The sequence below is a fragment of the Grus americana genome, chromosome 12 (assembly GCF_028858705.1).
Source record: "Grus americana isolate bGruAme1 chromosome 12, bGruAme1.mat, whole genome shotgun sequence".
NCBI classification, from domain to species: domain Eukaryota; kingdom Metazoa; phylum Chordata; class Aves; order Gruiformes; family Gruidae; genus Grus; species Grus americana.
In genome coordinates this window covers 10,821,698-10,837,058 of record NC_072863.1, presented here as the reverse complement: position 1 = coordinate 10,837,058, position 15,361 = coordinate 10,821,698, and the positions used below count along the sequence as shown (strand labels likewise).

General features: G+C 53.0%; 1 protein-coding gene across 10 annotated transcripts in view; it reads right to left on the bottom strand.

Annotated features, from left to right (window-relative positions):
* The window catches only part of DLG3 (discs large MAGUK scaffold protein 3), an 82,984-nt gene that overhangs the window by 40,525 nt on the left and 27,098 nt on the right, over window positions 1-15,361 (bottom strand). For 8 of the 10 annotated variants that reach the window (XM_054839894.1, XM_054839893.1, XM_054839892.1 and 5 more), the window contains one exon: window positions 3,333-3,386. The exons of the other annotated variants lie outside the window; for them this stretch is intronic. In XM_054839894.1, coding sequence (XP_054695869.1) covers window positions 3,333-3,386 — 54 coding nt within the window. The remainder of the gene's footprint in view (window positions 1-3,332; window positions 3,387-15,361) is intronic. 10 annotated transcript variants of the gene reach the window in all.

Sequence of the window (15,361 nt, the reverse complement as noted above, 5' to 3'; positions counted from 1 at the left end):
GCGGCTGGGGACCCTGGCAGCAGAGTCAGTGCTGCACAAAGAAGTTGCCTCTGCACTCACTCGTGGCAGAGCCCGGGGCTTCTGTGGCACTCACTAGATGAGATCAGGCCTGGGAAGCACTTGGCTCCCTCAGACCTGGCTTTTAGAGACTGAGGAGGTGGTGGCACCTCACTGCTGGGCAGTGGGGCAGGAGGGCTTCAAGGACCCAGGCTATGAAATCTTCAGCTCCTCAAAGACTTTGGAGTGACCTTTCCTGCTCACTTTAGGACTGCCTGGCAGCAGTTCCCATTCACCCTGGGCAGCAAGAAGTTGTGTCAGCTTCAGAGGGGGAGCTCTGAATTGCAGAGACCTCGGAAATTTCCTCCACCATGGAAACTGTGCTTCCGATGCTCCATCTCCCTGCTATGGACCTGCTGGGCAAAATACACCAAGGGGTGAAACTGAGCATCAGCCTGGAGCTGGCACAGGTGATCCCCCCCAGCACCTGTCCTTTTGCTTCAAGGGATGCTTTTAAGATATCAAGAATTTTATAGGGATTTATTTGGGTTTTTACACCCTGGGGGTGCTGGGCTATGCACAAGTTGCAGGCAGCAGAGCTGAGCCCTGGCCCCAGTGGTGAGTGGGACCTGGTGCTGCAGCTCATACCTTACAGTGCTGCTGGTGCTCTTGGGGATGGAGGTGGGTGGATAGAGAGATTGAAATGTGGAGCAGACTTCTTGATAAACAGGCGGGGCCAAATTCAGCCCAGCAGCTAGTCCAATGCAATCAATGGAGCTAAAACAGGAAGGAACTAGACTACATCCATCTGTTTATCATTAAGGAAAGCATTGAATAGTTAAGTAATTAAAGACTGGAATATGTGACGTTAACCCTTCCAAATACATACTGTACCAACAGGTTTCAGCTTTTGGGTTTGTAAAAAAAAAACTCCATGCTTTCAGATTTGCCATTTCAGTGTGCTGTTCTGCAGCAAGTGCCTGGTGTGCCTCCTTTGCTGATCTGGGAAACTGCTGAACAGGAGGTTTTGGGGTGGCTTCCCTGGAGCCTGAGGAGCCCTGCATCCTGGAGAAGGAAAGGATGGAGCAGGGCTCATTTCTGTGCTGGTATGACATGAAGTGGAAGGCATGAGGGTTTCCAGGCTGGAGGCTGGGAGGAATCAAAGTGAAGTGTCTCCCTTGCCCTGGGCACGGGCTCCTCCGGGCACCCCGCAGGAGGCACATGGCTGGGCATGGAGCTGGTGGACCCCACTCAGCCCAGCAGACGACAGCCACAACCTGCCCCTTCCTTTTGACCACTGCAAGACAGTTGCCCCCCCCAGCATGTGCTGCTGGGGTTGGATGGATGGATGGATGGAGTAGGTGACTGCCATCCCCAGGCTGATGCTGGTGCCTGCCAGGGGTGCAGAGCAGCACCCAAAACCTGGCCAAACCCACCCCAGGGGCTGCAGGAAGGGAGCTCTCATCCAGAGCAAGAAGGAGCTGCAGCCAAGGCACAGGGCAAAGGGGTGGACAGGGACATGGAGCTAACAAGGTGGAGGGAGAGGGGGCAGGAGGGATATGGATTTAATGAGACGGAGTTGGGGGAGGCAGCCAGGAGGGCAAGAAAATGGAGTGCACTGTGGTGGGAGGAGGCAGCAGCTAGTGCCATGGGCGGGATCCCTGCTACTGGCTTCTGCAGGGCTCGGGAGCCTGCCTGGTGTGACAGAGTCTGTCTTTGGCCCTCGGGCTCACCTCTCGCTGCCCTTGGGCACACAGACAGCAAGGAGGGACAGGCACAGCTGGAGCCTGGCAAAGTATGTGGCACTGGTGGCTGCAATAGCAAGTAGGCAATGTTCCTCCAAGGGAGAGAGGGTACAAAACAGATGCGAAAGCAATCTTTCCATCCATTAATACCTCCCTGCCCTGCCTGCAGCACACCACTCACTTGCCCCAGTTCAAACTTGCAGTGTGTCTTTCCCCTCCAGGAGACATCACCCTTTTTCCAGTTCCCTGTAGAATGGCACCAGCCAGGTGAGCACAGAGAGCAGGCTGCACTGCCCTGCAGCTGGGGTGCCTAGCACACTGCAAGAAGCCTCCAACCCCATAAACATCCTGCCATGCCATGCATTTGGAGAAGAAAACCTTTGGGGATAGCAACTCTCTTCTCTCACGTTCATACAAGGCTGCTGAACCCAGGCCCACCATGCTGAGGGAGGCACCAACACCTTCCTCCCCAATGCCAAGTGGGTTTGGTTCAGCACCCAAGGCGTAATTAAACCAAAAAGCTAGGGTTGCAGAGGTCTCAGCTGGGCTTCCTTTCCTTTTTATAGCCCTGCCCAACCAGCCCAGCACAACTCTGATGCACACTGACCCCATCACAGTCTGTAGGCTGAGATGTGCAGTTCTTTACAAGGAAGGTTCAACCACCAGAAGTCACCTGCAGCCCTCCACCATGACTGCAAAGACAAACCGACCCCAGCTCTGAGTCCTGATGCTGCTTCATTAATGTGGAAGACAGCTGAAATTTGCTGCATTAGAAGACAATCAGGTGCAAAGGATCCAGCCCTTGCAAGTTATCAACTGAGCTTCCTTTGGGGAAAAAAAGGGAGCACCCCATAAGCATGGAGCAAGTGCTGCAAAAATCCATACTGGCCACCCTGCTCCCTCCATCCCCCCAGCAGGAAGGATTAACAAATGTTCTGGGAAGGAATGCAGAAGCGTGCAAACCCTCTCTGCAACAAACCAAGGAAGATTATCTTTATACTAGGCCAAGAGTGCCAAATGCACTGTGGCTGCAAACAGTCACCAAGCACTGCTCAGCTGCTGGCAGCCTTCACTGGGAGAGGAGCAGTAACTGATAGGTCCTGCTGCCCTGAGGACCAGTGGGTGTGACTCCAGCAAGCACCCAAAGAGCCCTGCCTCCCTCCTGAGGGGCTGGGGCTGCTGAAGAGGGATAAGGCAGTGCAGGAAGGTAAGGGATGCCTCAGCAGAGTCTCACAGCCACCCTGCATGGCAGGCTGAGGAAATGGCTGTGGGGGTAACCCTGAACACAGCTAGCCCAGCTGCCCCTGCTCCTCTGATGCCTGCTTACCTCACAGTGTGCCCCTCCAAATGCCTCCTGCCTTGTACCCTCCCTGTGCTGGAGCCCCCAGCATTGCTTGCTGCGAGCCTTGGCTCTGCTCAGCGTCACCCAAGCAAAGTTTGGGAGTGGGATGTGCTATGGGGACATGGTGCAGGTACCAGGCTCCTCTGCCACCTCACTAGGCTCCTCCTTGGAGGAGCCTTTCCTGCACAGCCAAACAGGGAAAACACACCGCTTGTTCAAAGGAAGCGAAACAAACCCAGGAGACTTACAGAGAGCCCTTGTTCCAGCGAGTCTGTGTTCACGATAATAGGAGCAGGGTTGGCCTGTGAGGAGACAAAAGTGGGATGTCACTGAGCTGAGCGATGAACCAAGTCCTTCGTGGTGCACTGCCTCTCCCCTGGCCATACCACCACTGACCCTCCAGGCCAGGCAGAAGAGAGCAATTCAGGAAGGGCTCTGCTCTTGTCCCTCCTCCGGGCACCCAATAGCCCTGGGACAAGAGCAGGGCCACAGCATGGCTCTGGGCATTGGTCCTCTCCTCAGGCCTGGTGTGTCCCAAACACCCCATGGCTTCAGCTGCTGGGAAAGAGACAGGGAAGACTGGAAACTCTGCCAGCCTCAGACCAGAATCCCACCAGCACCAAAATTTACTTGAAATCCATGTTACTGAGGGATTAGGAAATAGGAGGAGTAGGGAAGGAAGTCCTTCTGAGGGAGGGATCTATTGCCAGCAGATCAGCCCTGAGGCCTTCATGCACATACCAGCAGCTGCTGCTGCCCCTCCTAAGCATGGGACCACCATGCCCTTGGAGAGGTGGCAGCGTTTCGTCCTTCATTCTTGTTACCCTTGGGGTAAATCTTCTGCTCAGCATGCTTGGCTCATCCCCCACAGCACCACATGCATCTCCCCTCTCTTGCAGGGCTCCTGATAAACCTCTCTCCGGGTCCCCCTCCTCCTGGGCTGCCCTCAGCCCATTAGCTCGTTGCACATCGTAGGAGGGACACACGCGCAGAGGGCAAGCGTAAACAGGAGAAGGCAGGGACGAGGCCCTAAAGGGAGGGAGGCTCTCCTGGGAGAAGGGCACAGGGGAAGCTGGAGCGCCGGCGGCCGGAGGGACGGGGGCAGCCGGGGCCCCCGAACACCGCCCGCGGAGTCCCACAGCACCGGAGCTGTCCAGCGCCCCAACCCTCCTGAAGGCGCGGTGCCCCGCGGAGCCGCAGCGCAGCCCTTTCCCGCCGGAGCAACCCCTGCCGGCGCGGCTGCTGGGGGAGGCGTTTGTCTCTGAGCGGGAGCGTGAGGGAGAAGTGGCAAAAAGTGAAAAATTTAAGAGTAATTACAAGGCTCAACACGCAAAAGCAAGTAGTGCAAAATCTGGAAGGTCAGGGTTGAGTTGGGTTTCACATCATCATTCCAAGGTTCATGTGGAGAACAATAGCCAGAGCAAGATGGGGAAACACTAAGAGGCATGAGCTACACGGGGTCGTGAACCCTCTGCCTTAGGGCATCAGAAACATCAGAGTCAGGGTCAGGAGCAAGCAAGTCAAGGTGTGGGCTAGTGCAGCAATTAACAGGAACCACTGTCTGCTCAGTAACGTGGGTGGTTGGATTGCACAGCCCAATGGTCTCTGTGAGTCTGATATTTTTGCAGGAGCAGGCTACCTCCTCATTGCCCTCCTCTGAGTTTACACACCCACAACAAAGATCAACGTCCTCACATAATCCATCATTGCTGTCACCACTGTCTCCTGTTTCAGTTGATCATATTTCTGGACTGTTCACTCTGCTCATTTCATAGGTGGGAGAGTTTAGGGGTCAACAGGAATGTGGTTTAAATCTTGCCCTGAAAGGTTCTGCTCTCACATGGAGCAGGAGGTAGTTAATTTCATTTATTCAGATGCTTTCTGATCTTTCCTGCAGCCGTAACTACTAGTTGCAAAAACCATAGTTTTTACAGCAATTAATTCTCCAGCTCAGGCAAATATGACCACTTTCAAGCACTCCTGCCAAACTCCTCCCACACACATAAGAGAATCACAATTTTCAGGTCCAATGTCTTGGGATATCCATGGCCCAGAAGCAATGTTAAGCTGGGAATATCCCCTCTCTGGCAGTACACAGTACTTGTATTTAATCCAGATAATTTGTGAGATAGCATATATTAAACCTGGCACTGGCTTTTATTAGTCCCCAGTGCGATTCTAGGAAGGGATTCCACATTTCAAGGCAAAAAAGCACTTCTACTGCCAGCAATTAAGAAACGATGGATATTTGAACCTTCATGTGCCACAGAACAGCTCTTATTAGATGAGTTTCCAGGAAGGATGCAGAAGAGGCAGCCTAAGTGAATGTAGCCTGTCACGTGCCCCATGATTTATGACATGAATTCAACTCCACAAATGATGCTTTGGATCCCTCCCAGGGAGAAGTACTCTGCATGATAATGTTATAGACGCTTTTGCAGGCCCAGCCCGAGTTCTCCATTGAGCCCCACCGTGGTCTCTTTGTTGAATTACTAATAGCCCACAAATCACACATCACATTGCCTCACTCACACTGTGGTGAGCCCTAAGGACATATTTTGTCTAGCCTGTTCACTGTGCACTGAGCATCCTTCGCAGCCATTCCACACCAGTGATTTTTTACATCTCCAAATACTGCTAGGAGCACAATTTCCCACTCAGGCTCCAGATGGGACCCAGGAGATGTCGAATGTGAGTGGCTGCTTAAAACAGAGTCACACATGATCAGGAGGAACTCAGACCAGGAAATTCCCTCTTGCCTCCTGTGGCCAGCTATTCCAGCTACTACAAAGGTGTTTGGACATTAGCTCTGACTTCCACTTGCAAATATTCCAACATTTGTACCTTGCCTCTTCTGCTGCAGAGTTAGCCAAGACCTAAGACTCAGAAATAAGCAGAGGGCCTGAAAATGCCTCTTCCTCCCTCTGTCAGGCAGGCACATGTACCGAGCCCTCTGCTAGCCAGGGGAGAAGAGAGAATGTCATCATTTTTTGCTGGGCAGCAGGAACGTGCTGGTGAATTAACCATGCCCCCAATTCTATAGTGAATGGTAAGTAATTTATGGCCTAAGGAGCAGGGGGTTGCTGCATGCAGAGAGGATAGGGAACAGGGCTGTGCATTCAGGTCACATTCAATGGGGGCTGTCAGATCTCTTCCATCTAAACTGCTTCATCACACTATTATTATTTACCAAGCCCTGTTTGCACTTGAGGGGTTTACAAATGGAATGAGAAGATGTCCAAGCCCTACAGTGCTCACCCCATGGCAGCAGGACCACAAAAGCCAAGGTGTCCCAAATTCCCTCTATCAGGCAGAGGCACAGGGGGCTGCACAGATCCTTGGGCTTAGGGGCTGGAGGTTGCAGGAAAGGTGGGACTCAGGGAGGACCTTGGGGAGTGAGTGGGGGGGTCACTGCACAGATGCGGAGAGGTTGATCTAGGCACAAAGCCAGTGAGGCAGAGGACAGCTGTTGGGAAAATCTGGGCAGCAACAGGAGTCAAAGGAAATAGTGGTGAAGGGGGAGGAGGTTTGGAGGTCAGGATTCAAGAGCTCTCTGGTCTCATGGGGGCTGAGAGAAGCAGAGCCTCACATTCACCTGTGTCGAGGCACCAGCACTCACAACAGTCCCAGTGGCAGCCACAGTCCAGGTCCTAATGCAGGGAGCAGCAACCTGCCCTGTGCAGCCCCCAGCAAGGGGCTGGCTCCCTGCAGAGGCTCTGGGAGAGCCCACAGCCCATCTGGCAGCAGCTGTCTCCATGGCTAAAGCCAGGAGGAGGCTGCAGGTCTGTTTGCAGGGCAGGATGGATGTTTCCTCCCCAACAGCCTGCAGCCCCACCTGCACTGGAGCAATTCCACTGCAGCATGTGCAGGGAGCGGCAAGACCATTGGCAGCGCTTGGACACACCTCAGGGGCAGGATGTGGCCTTTCAGAAACAGCTTTAGGTATCACCTCTGGACAGTCATCTGAGAGGGACCGCTGCTCTTTGGGCTGTATTTCTGGTGAGTGACTGGCCTCGGCAGCCCAGGGGTCAGCCACAGTCACTTGGGGGGTGGCCAAGCCCCAAACATCTATAGGTATCGCCCTTCACCTCCATTTCTATTATCTGCTGGGGCAAAGATAGGAATTGCAAAACATGATGATTTTCCAAAACTTCCAACCAAAAGAAAAGCTGCAATTAAATGCAAATGGAGGAGGTTTGTTAGCTTGCTTTCAAGGGCCAAGCCTGGCCCTGTGGCATTTCCCCAAGGACTGCTCTCAGGGCTGGCACACGTGAGCCAAGTGGGGAGACTCTGAACTGAAAGTTCAAAATATTCTTTCCAGAGCTGAAATCCCAAAGCTCTGCAACAGCTTCACATCCTCCACAGAGCTGGCACAAGGGCCAGCCCACAGAGGTCAGGAATTACATACATCCTCCAAACAAAATAAATGTGCTGCAGATGTCCCAGCCCAATGGCAACTGGATTCTGCCCACATATAAACCCATTTCCATCTTAATAAGCAACAGGACTCAAACAGGAGCCTCCAGAGCTGACAAATACCAAGCCTAACACACAGAGCTGGTCTCCATGGGAGGCCGGTGTGCCGCATGTGTCACACACTAAGGCATGCACAAGACAGGGTAACTATTTGTGACACTGGGCAAAAGTGTCACATGAGAAGCAAAGTACTAACTTAACTCCTTTATTTCTACAACTTTCCCAGATTGGATCAGACTGAAAAGTCAATCTGCCTTTTAATATCCTTTGCTTCATACCATCTGAGGTATAATAGTAACACTCAAAAGGAAATGGCTCTGGAGATAAGTGAAATTCAGTCTTTACATCTTTTTAAGAGGTCTCAGGGGCAGAGGCCAAGTGGTGAGATGCCCAATAGAAGCATCAAAACAGGGTGGACACACTGGGTTGCTTGTACTCTGCCTCCATCTGCTTTGATTCTTTTTTTTTTTTTTTTTTTAAAGGGTGTTAAACCATGGAGAAAGCTGTGCATTTACAGATATGAAAGCAGTTGCTCTGTGGCAGGTGCTAGCTGTGAACACACAGGTACCAGCTTGGGGATGCCAAGGATTGCTGTGATGCTGCTGTGGCAGCGGGATTAGCTGCAGGATGCCTGGGCACCGATAGGCTTCCACTGCTGGGGAGGGAGCAGGTTTGCACTGTGCTAATGAATTAGTTTCACAGGAGCGAGCCCAGGTCCTGCTGGTGCAGCACACATGGCAAGCCAGTGCTCACCACCACTCTCCCTGATAAGCACCGACACACTCATCTGTTTTGTGCCAGACTTCCCTGCCCTTTGCACACATGCTGGTTTTCCCAATACTGGGGCTGCCTCCTGCACCAACCCAGAGCACAACATATAGCTGCCAAAAACATCACCTTCCAAAGCACCTGCGATGACACAACTCCTCCACAGCAACCTGTGGGCACTTCTGAGGTCAAGGCAGGACAGAAACCCACTGCTGAGGCTTCCTGTGCCTGAGGCAAGGGAGGGGACAAGCCCTGGCTTGACCACCTCAGCTTTCACCTGGCTGTACCCAGGGAAGCCAGCTCACAGACCTCCCATTAAGAAAGAATGCATGGCACATCCTTTCCCAGACTGAAGCCTAGCTCCCAGCTGGCTCACAAGATGCAGGGCTTTTCCTACATCTCAATAACAAATCCATCCCTTCCCTTCTCAAGGGAAGAGGTACCACACTGCTGCCAGAGGCTGGTCTCCTTCTCACAGCACCTCTTTTTGCCTTCACGAGCTCTTTACACGGTGGCCAGAGCTAAGGGTGCTTGGGAACATCAGAGGGCTGCAGAGCCCCGAGGGAGAGCTGCATCCCTCAGGGCTCCCATGGGCTGGGATGGGGAAAGGAACCAAGATAAAATGGAGGCTGGAAACTTCTGGAGACTGAAAAATTTAATGGCCAGAGATGAGTCTCCCTTCCCTTTAACTGGGCTGGACAAAAGAACTCTCTTTGCATTTTTTTCTCACCCACTGCAAGAGCGACCCTGTTGGCTGACACTGTTTGGGCAGGGGGAGGCACACACCACCTGACAGTGTGCCTGCACAAAGGGGAATGACAGGCTGACCTTGACCCCATGCCTTCCTTCTGCACAGCTCAAAATGTGGCATAAGCGACGTAGGAAATGATGCTGGGGCCAACTATGGAGCTTACGTGTGCCCAGACCTCCTGTATCGGTGCTGGCTAGCCAGGCACCAGCTGCTGCCCATGCCCCCGTGCTTGGCTCCCAGCCAGCGTGGTGACCTGTGGGCAAGAGCATCCCTCCTCTCCAGGCCACCTCTGTCAGAGTTGGGTTGCTTCGGCAGCATAAGCAGGCTCCAGGGCTGTGGTAGCAGAGCCCCTGCCCCGCAACTGCATCTTGGCACTGGCTCAAAGCACCACAGCCATCCGGAAATGAGGATTGCGGGACTTGAAAGGTCCCTGGTCACAAAGATCTTTGGCAAAGCCACTGAAGTGCCCAAAATGTAGTACAAATACAAGCAGCTACTGAAGGTTTAATCTTTGTTTTGGTGCCTTTTTTTTTTTAAAAAGCATAAGCTTAAATAGGGACTGGAAAAAGCCTTCACCCAGCAGGGAAGGAAGAAATCTTCCTCAAACAGAAGATCTGTGAAGTCTAAGTTTCCATTTAGAAACCATTAATGCCAGTGTGTTCATACTTGAAAGTTAGACATCCTGTTCCAAGCTCAGCCTGCTAAAATAAGTGACCCAATTTGCAGAGGTGCTGGGCTCCGGTAGCTTCCCTCTGACCTGGCGGTACCAAATAAAATTGACATAATTCCTTTTTCACAGGAAGAGTTATTATCATCTGAAAGACTCACATGCTTTTTTCCCCCCTTTCAAACAAATACATATGTACAGGGGGGAAAAAAAGAGTGAATAAGGGATGATGTTAAAATAAAAATTTCTTTGGTCCCTGGGATTCAAATACCCTGTTTTCTTCTCTTCAGTCAATTCCAGTGCAGACCTAGTTACAAAGGGTTAAGAAACATGTTTTTGTGGGACAAAAGCAAACCAAGATCCAACTACAGAACCTCAAACTAGATTCCCATTAATACGAAGGTGACAAAAGGGTATTTAGGGCCTGGTCCAGGGCACTCTGGAGCACCACATGTCTCCAAAAATAGTTACACTCTCTAAGCAGTCCTTCAGTGAGCCCCGTCCAAGTGAGCTTCTGCAGACTAAACTGTGAACTTCATTTCAATTTCAGGTATTCTGAACTTGTTAAATGCTGTAGTGAAAGTTTTCATCTCCAAGTCCCTGCTATATGTTCATAGTATATTGTTGGATTTGCAACGAGGGCCCTTGAGGGATCACTGCATCATCCCATCTTTGCATGTGTTAAAACCAGCTGCAAGCATTAGCACAGCCCATTGCACCCACAGCACTGGCACAACCTTACAGCGAGGGTTATGCCCATTCCCAAATCACAGATGCGATTCTGAGCCAGAGACACACCACCCCTCCTGCCAGCACACAGGGTTTGGAATGGCAGGCAGAGTCCCCACGCCCCAACCACACTGAGTTCCTTGTGCCTCAGCGCAGACCAGCGCTGGACCTGTTCTCTCCCAGGACCCAGAAACCACAGTCCCCTTAGAGAGCATCCTGCCTGGGGTTGTACGCTGCGGGCACCCAGCAGACAGCCATGGCCGTGGCTGATTATGGCCTGATTAGTCTTAATGACTTCCTCTCTCTAAATGAGCATCCGCAAGCTAAGGAAGGAGTGGAAGCTCCTCTCCTCCCATCACAGCATACGACATGCTGAGGAGCTTACCCAAAAGAGGCAGCTCTCCAGGGAGTGTGACGGCTTCTGCTTTCCATCCACCTCCCACCCACCTCCACACCCAGGGTACCTGGATGGAACCTCTGTTACAGCCATCCCCTGGGTTTCCCTCTCATGCAACCATCTGTGGGATCCTCCTACCTTGAGCACACCCTGAGGACAGCCAGCAGATCCCCACCAAATCCCCAGCACTGGTCAGGATGAGGCTCAGGCAGGTCCCAGCCATGTAACACCCAAAACCATGGGGGAAGAGTCAGGTGGAAAGCACAGCCATGGGGGTGTGGGGAGCATCCCTCTGGCAGGGGTTGAGGGCAGGTGCTGTCACGGTGGAGGCTGAAAGTCTTCCTGCCACCCCCAGGTTCTTCACAAGGAGTCACCTCCTCCACATTGGCTACACCCCTGATGAAACCTGCCCATGCCTGGCCCTGGCTGCCTCACCATATGCACTCTCCTCCTCCTCCTCTGGTAATGTGGCAGGGCCATGTCCTCCCATTTTTGGTGAGTACTTTCTTCTTCTTCTTCCACCTGTTGTGCTGATAGGGTCTCTCCCACCTATGTGGCTTCAGACACTGCCTTTACAGCAGCAGCTACATCTCTGCTATGGCCAGTTTGGACAACAGCTGCAGAGCCGCTCCCTGTGCTGCTCCCAGGGCGCTCCGGCAGCTTGACACCACAAAACCAGCAGTGAGGTGCAGCTCTGAGGCCACGACCTGCACATCTGGGCAACAGTTGGTAATCTGCCCAAAGAGGAGCTAAGCTCAGTCCTTCAACTCCCCATTCTAATTCCAATGTTATCCCTTACTGTATTAATGGGACATGTCAGAGGGGTCAGCAAGCACAAGTGCACAGCCCCTGTCTGAGGGATTCACGTGCTCAGGGGAAGGGGGAAAACTCTTACAGGTGAATAAAGAAACCAAGGAGACAAACGTCCTCAGCTGTCCACTCCTAAATGAACTCAATATGTTTTGGGAAAGAGCACTGAGAACATCTGACCCTCCTCAGCCCAGTCCACAGGATGGCTGACAGCAGGACGTGGGATGGTCCTGGGGTGGGAGAGGGGAACTGGCTGACTTGGCATCTGGGTGTTAGGGCATAAGTTTCCCCAGGAGACGCACAGGGAGGGCGAATGAATTTATAAAGCATTAACTGGGCCTTGGTTCCAGCGGTTCCAGCTAGGCAGCAGGAAAGGAAGGTCAAGACCATCAGAAATACCAGCTGCCTCCCAGGTCGACGGGGCAAGGGGCCAAGAGCAGGCACAAGGCTGGGTTTGGGGGAAGGACAGCAGCTCAGCGCCTGGTTTTAGCAACTCAACTGGGTGATGACAGCAGGATCACCAGACAGAGAAACCCAAGAAACACGCTGAGAGGTGAAATCAGATGGAGGGAGATATATTAGGAACAGACACACAGATTTACACATCATGAGTGAGGAGGTGACAAACAGGTCTGTGGGATGGGAATCAAACTCTCACAATGAGGGAGTGGAGTGTGATGAGGAGTGGTGGAGAGGGAAGACCCTCCTGGGACTCCAACTGGCAGGAGGACATGCTGAAAGAGATGCTGGAGGTGGAGGGAGGTCAGGGGGACCACCAGCGACTGTCAGGGGCCACTCAGATGGATGGGGTCAGGAACAGACAAGCACCGCGTTCAGCGATAGAGCCAGATGCGAAGGGCCTTTCACTACAGTTTTATCTAGGTTTAGGTTGCCAAAAATACCTTTCACAGATTGGTTGTCTTTTAATTAAAAGAATGTATCCTGTGCTCCTGGAACGATGCAGAGCTTGTCCTGCCACGTGGGGTTCTGCATGGACACTCTGTGGGGAGGCTTTCCCGCGGGACAGCTCCTCTCTGCCTGTGTCCTCCAGTGCTCTGTCAGTGCTGGGCTGGGCAGGTCAGGCAGCAGTGCTTCCCCCAAATGCCCCTCCACAGCACAGGCACAGAGCAAAGGAGGAAAACTTCACCCCCCTTCCTGTTTTGGCTTCTCTCCTTCCCTCCAAATGCGGAGAACTCCTTCCTCCTCTCTCCTCCTCCACCTTCCAGTGCAAAGATTTAGCTAATTTCTTCTATGAATAGCACCGGAGTAGCCATAGCAACATCACCCTGCCAACCTCACCACCTCCATTGCCTCTGTGTCCCCAGTACCCCGTTCCTCTCACCCTCCCTCACACCTCCCCAGGGAACATCTGGGGCTTCAGCCATTTCCCACAAAGCAACCTGCATTTGGCTTCCTGCCTGCCCCCTCGGTGGTCTCCCTCCTTCCTTCCAGCCATGCTGGCCCGTTGCTCAGAAACCCAGCCTTGAACCCCACAGCCTCCCCAAGGCTCTTTCCTCCCCCTGTCACCCATGCCCCAAGAGCCAGAGGCCCCAAATCCATCAGCACCTGAAGGCTCGGTGAAGGCTGGTGCTTCCACCAAGATAAGCTGCCCTGTGCTCACCAGAGCTTCAGGTAATTCCCCAGTGCATGGGAGGAACAATAACAAGCAATGTTTGTCCATGGAAAAACATCGCCTTCAGTGAAACACTCACTGCCAAAGACAATCAGGGAGGACCTGTCCCTCTCCTCCACTTGCCTGGCCATGAAACACCTCTGCTGGGGGTGAGGGCCATGCAAGCCTGGCATGCTCCAGGCACTTGCAGGTGGTCAGGGACTCATTGTGATCCTGCTCTAACCTCTTCCCTGCACCCCCTGACCCCTCAAGAGGGAGAAAGGGGCCACAGGAAGGGGGGACAGCAGGACATTGCATTTCTGGACAAGCAGGGCCAGCAACCCTGGGGCAGCCCTGGGGGTGGAGGGCACTTCCCAACCACATGCTGGGGACCTGAACTGCTCCTGGCCCCTTCCCCAGCCATGAGAGGAGGTGCCCGTGCCCCAACCACCCCAAATGCACACGAAAACACTGGTGAGACCCTTGGGACCCTCAAGGGGGGCCCTGCCCTGGCCACCATGCCCGGCACCAGGGACCTCGGGTGAACTATGTCACAGGGTCAGACCTTCCCTGAGGGACAGAAAAAAAGAAATGAGAAACCCAGCACTCAGATATTTCCTCCCCGTGTATGGTCAGGATTAGGGGTTCTCAGTTACTGGCATTGCCTGAGCAAGCTAATTTGCATCCTAGAGAAGGAGAGAGGCAGGAGAAGAGAACCAATGGGGCACTGGAAGTGGGAGGAGGTGCGGGTTGACGTTGGGACTGTGCCGTGTGTTGGGCAGCACATGTGGGCACGTCTCACATGCCATGGAGTTGTGCACAAGGTCTGAGAGTACGCATGATGTCAGAGAACATATACCACCATATGCAGTCGTGAGCATGTTTCCAATGTCAGAGCATCCGCGGCCGCGCCAGTGCACACAGGCGGCGTGCACTCTCCTCTGCTCGTGTGAAGAAGCAAGTGGAGAAAAAAAGACTTAACTGAGAGGTGGTGAAGCTCTCTGGGAGGTGAACAGATTCCTGCTTTCCTGGGGAAGCCTCCTGGCCTGCACACCCCTTCCCACCTCTGCTGTTGGAAGTGCTTCCAGGGACAGGCAGCTCATTTAAAGGGGCAGCCCTGAAAAATGGCAGCCCTGCCTCTAGCCGAGGCTCTTGAGGACAGAGACCAGCTTTACATCTGCAGCATCCAGCCAAATCTACCCAGAGCCTGACATCTCCCAGCCTCCCAGAGCCAAACCCGTCTGCCTGGGCACAAGCCATGCCCAGCTGTTTCCATTTTAGCACCTTTCATCCCTCTGTCCACCACTGGACTGGGAAGAACATGGATTCCTGATGGCTCAGGCACTTTGCACCCTTGGATCAGAAGGGGAGCATTGCTGAGGTATTTGCTGCAAAGCTTTACTCATTGCATTTGCTACACACCAGGGAGCAATCCTGCCTGGTCTGATACAGGCAGGGCACATACTGCACGCGTCATATTCTACATGCAAATCCCGCTATGCTCATGTAGCCTCACATACTGGCATCCTCTGTCACTTGCAATGCCGTGAGGAGCTTTTGATTTTTATTTTTTCTTTCATCTTCCAAAAGGCTAAGGCTGAGCAGAGATTCCCAACGTGGATTTTCAGAGCAGCCCAAGCCCCAGGGCTCCATGGCAGCACCACAAAGAGACAATGATTTCTCTTCCACCATCACAAAAACATGAAAGGCTCCCCTGCCCAGCCTGCCACAGCAGCAATGCAGCTGGCATCGCTTCCTTCCCAGCCTGCTTGCAATTGTCTTACCAGGAACCCTGGACCGGACCTTTCATGCAAGCAGGAGTGGAAAGTAGGGACCAGACATACGTCAATTCCCTGCTCCTACCCAGCTCCCCGAGCTTGCTGCTCTGGATAGGGGGGAAGGAAAGCAATAGCAAAGGAAAGATGGAAGAATGCTTGCCAGGAATCAGCAGGCGAGAGCAAGCTGAGACTGATTTTGATGCAAAGAGTGGCAGAGAAAGAGGCAGAAAGCAGGACCAGGCTGATAGGAAGGTGGCTGGGGTTTTGGGTGCTTTCTATAAACATCATC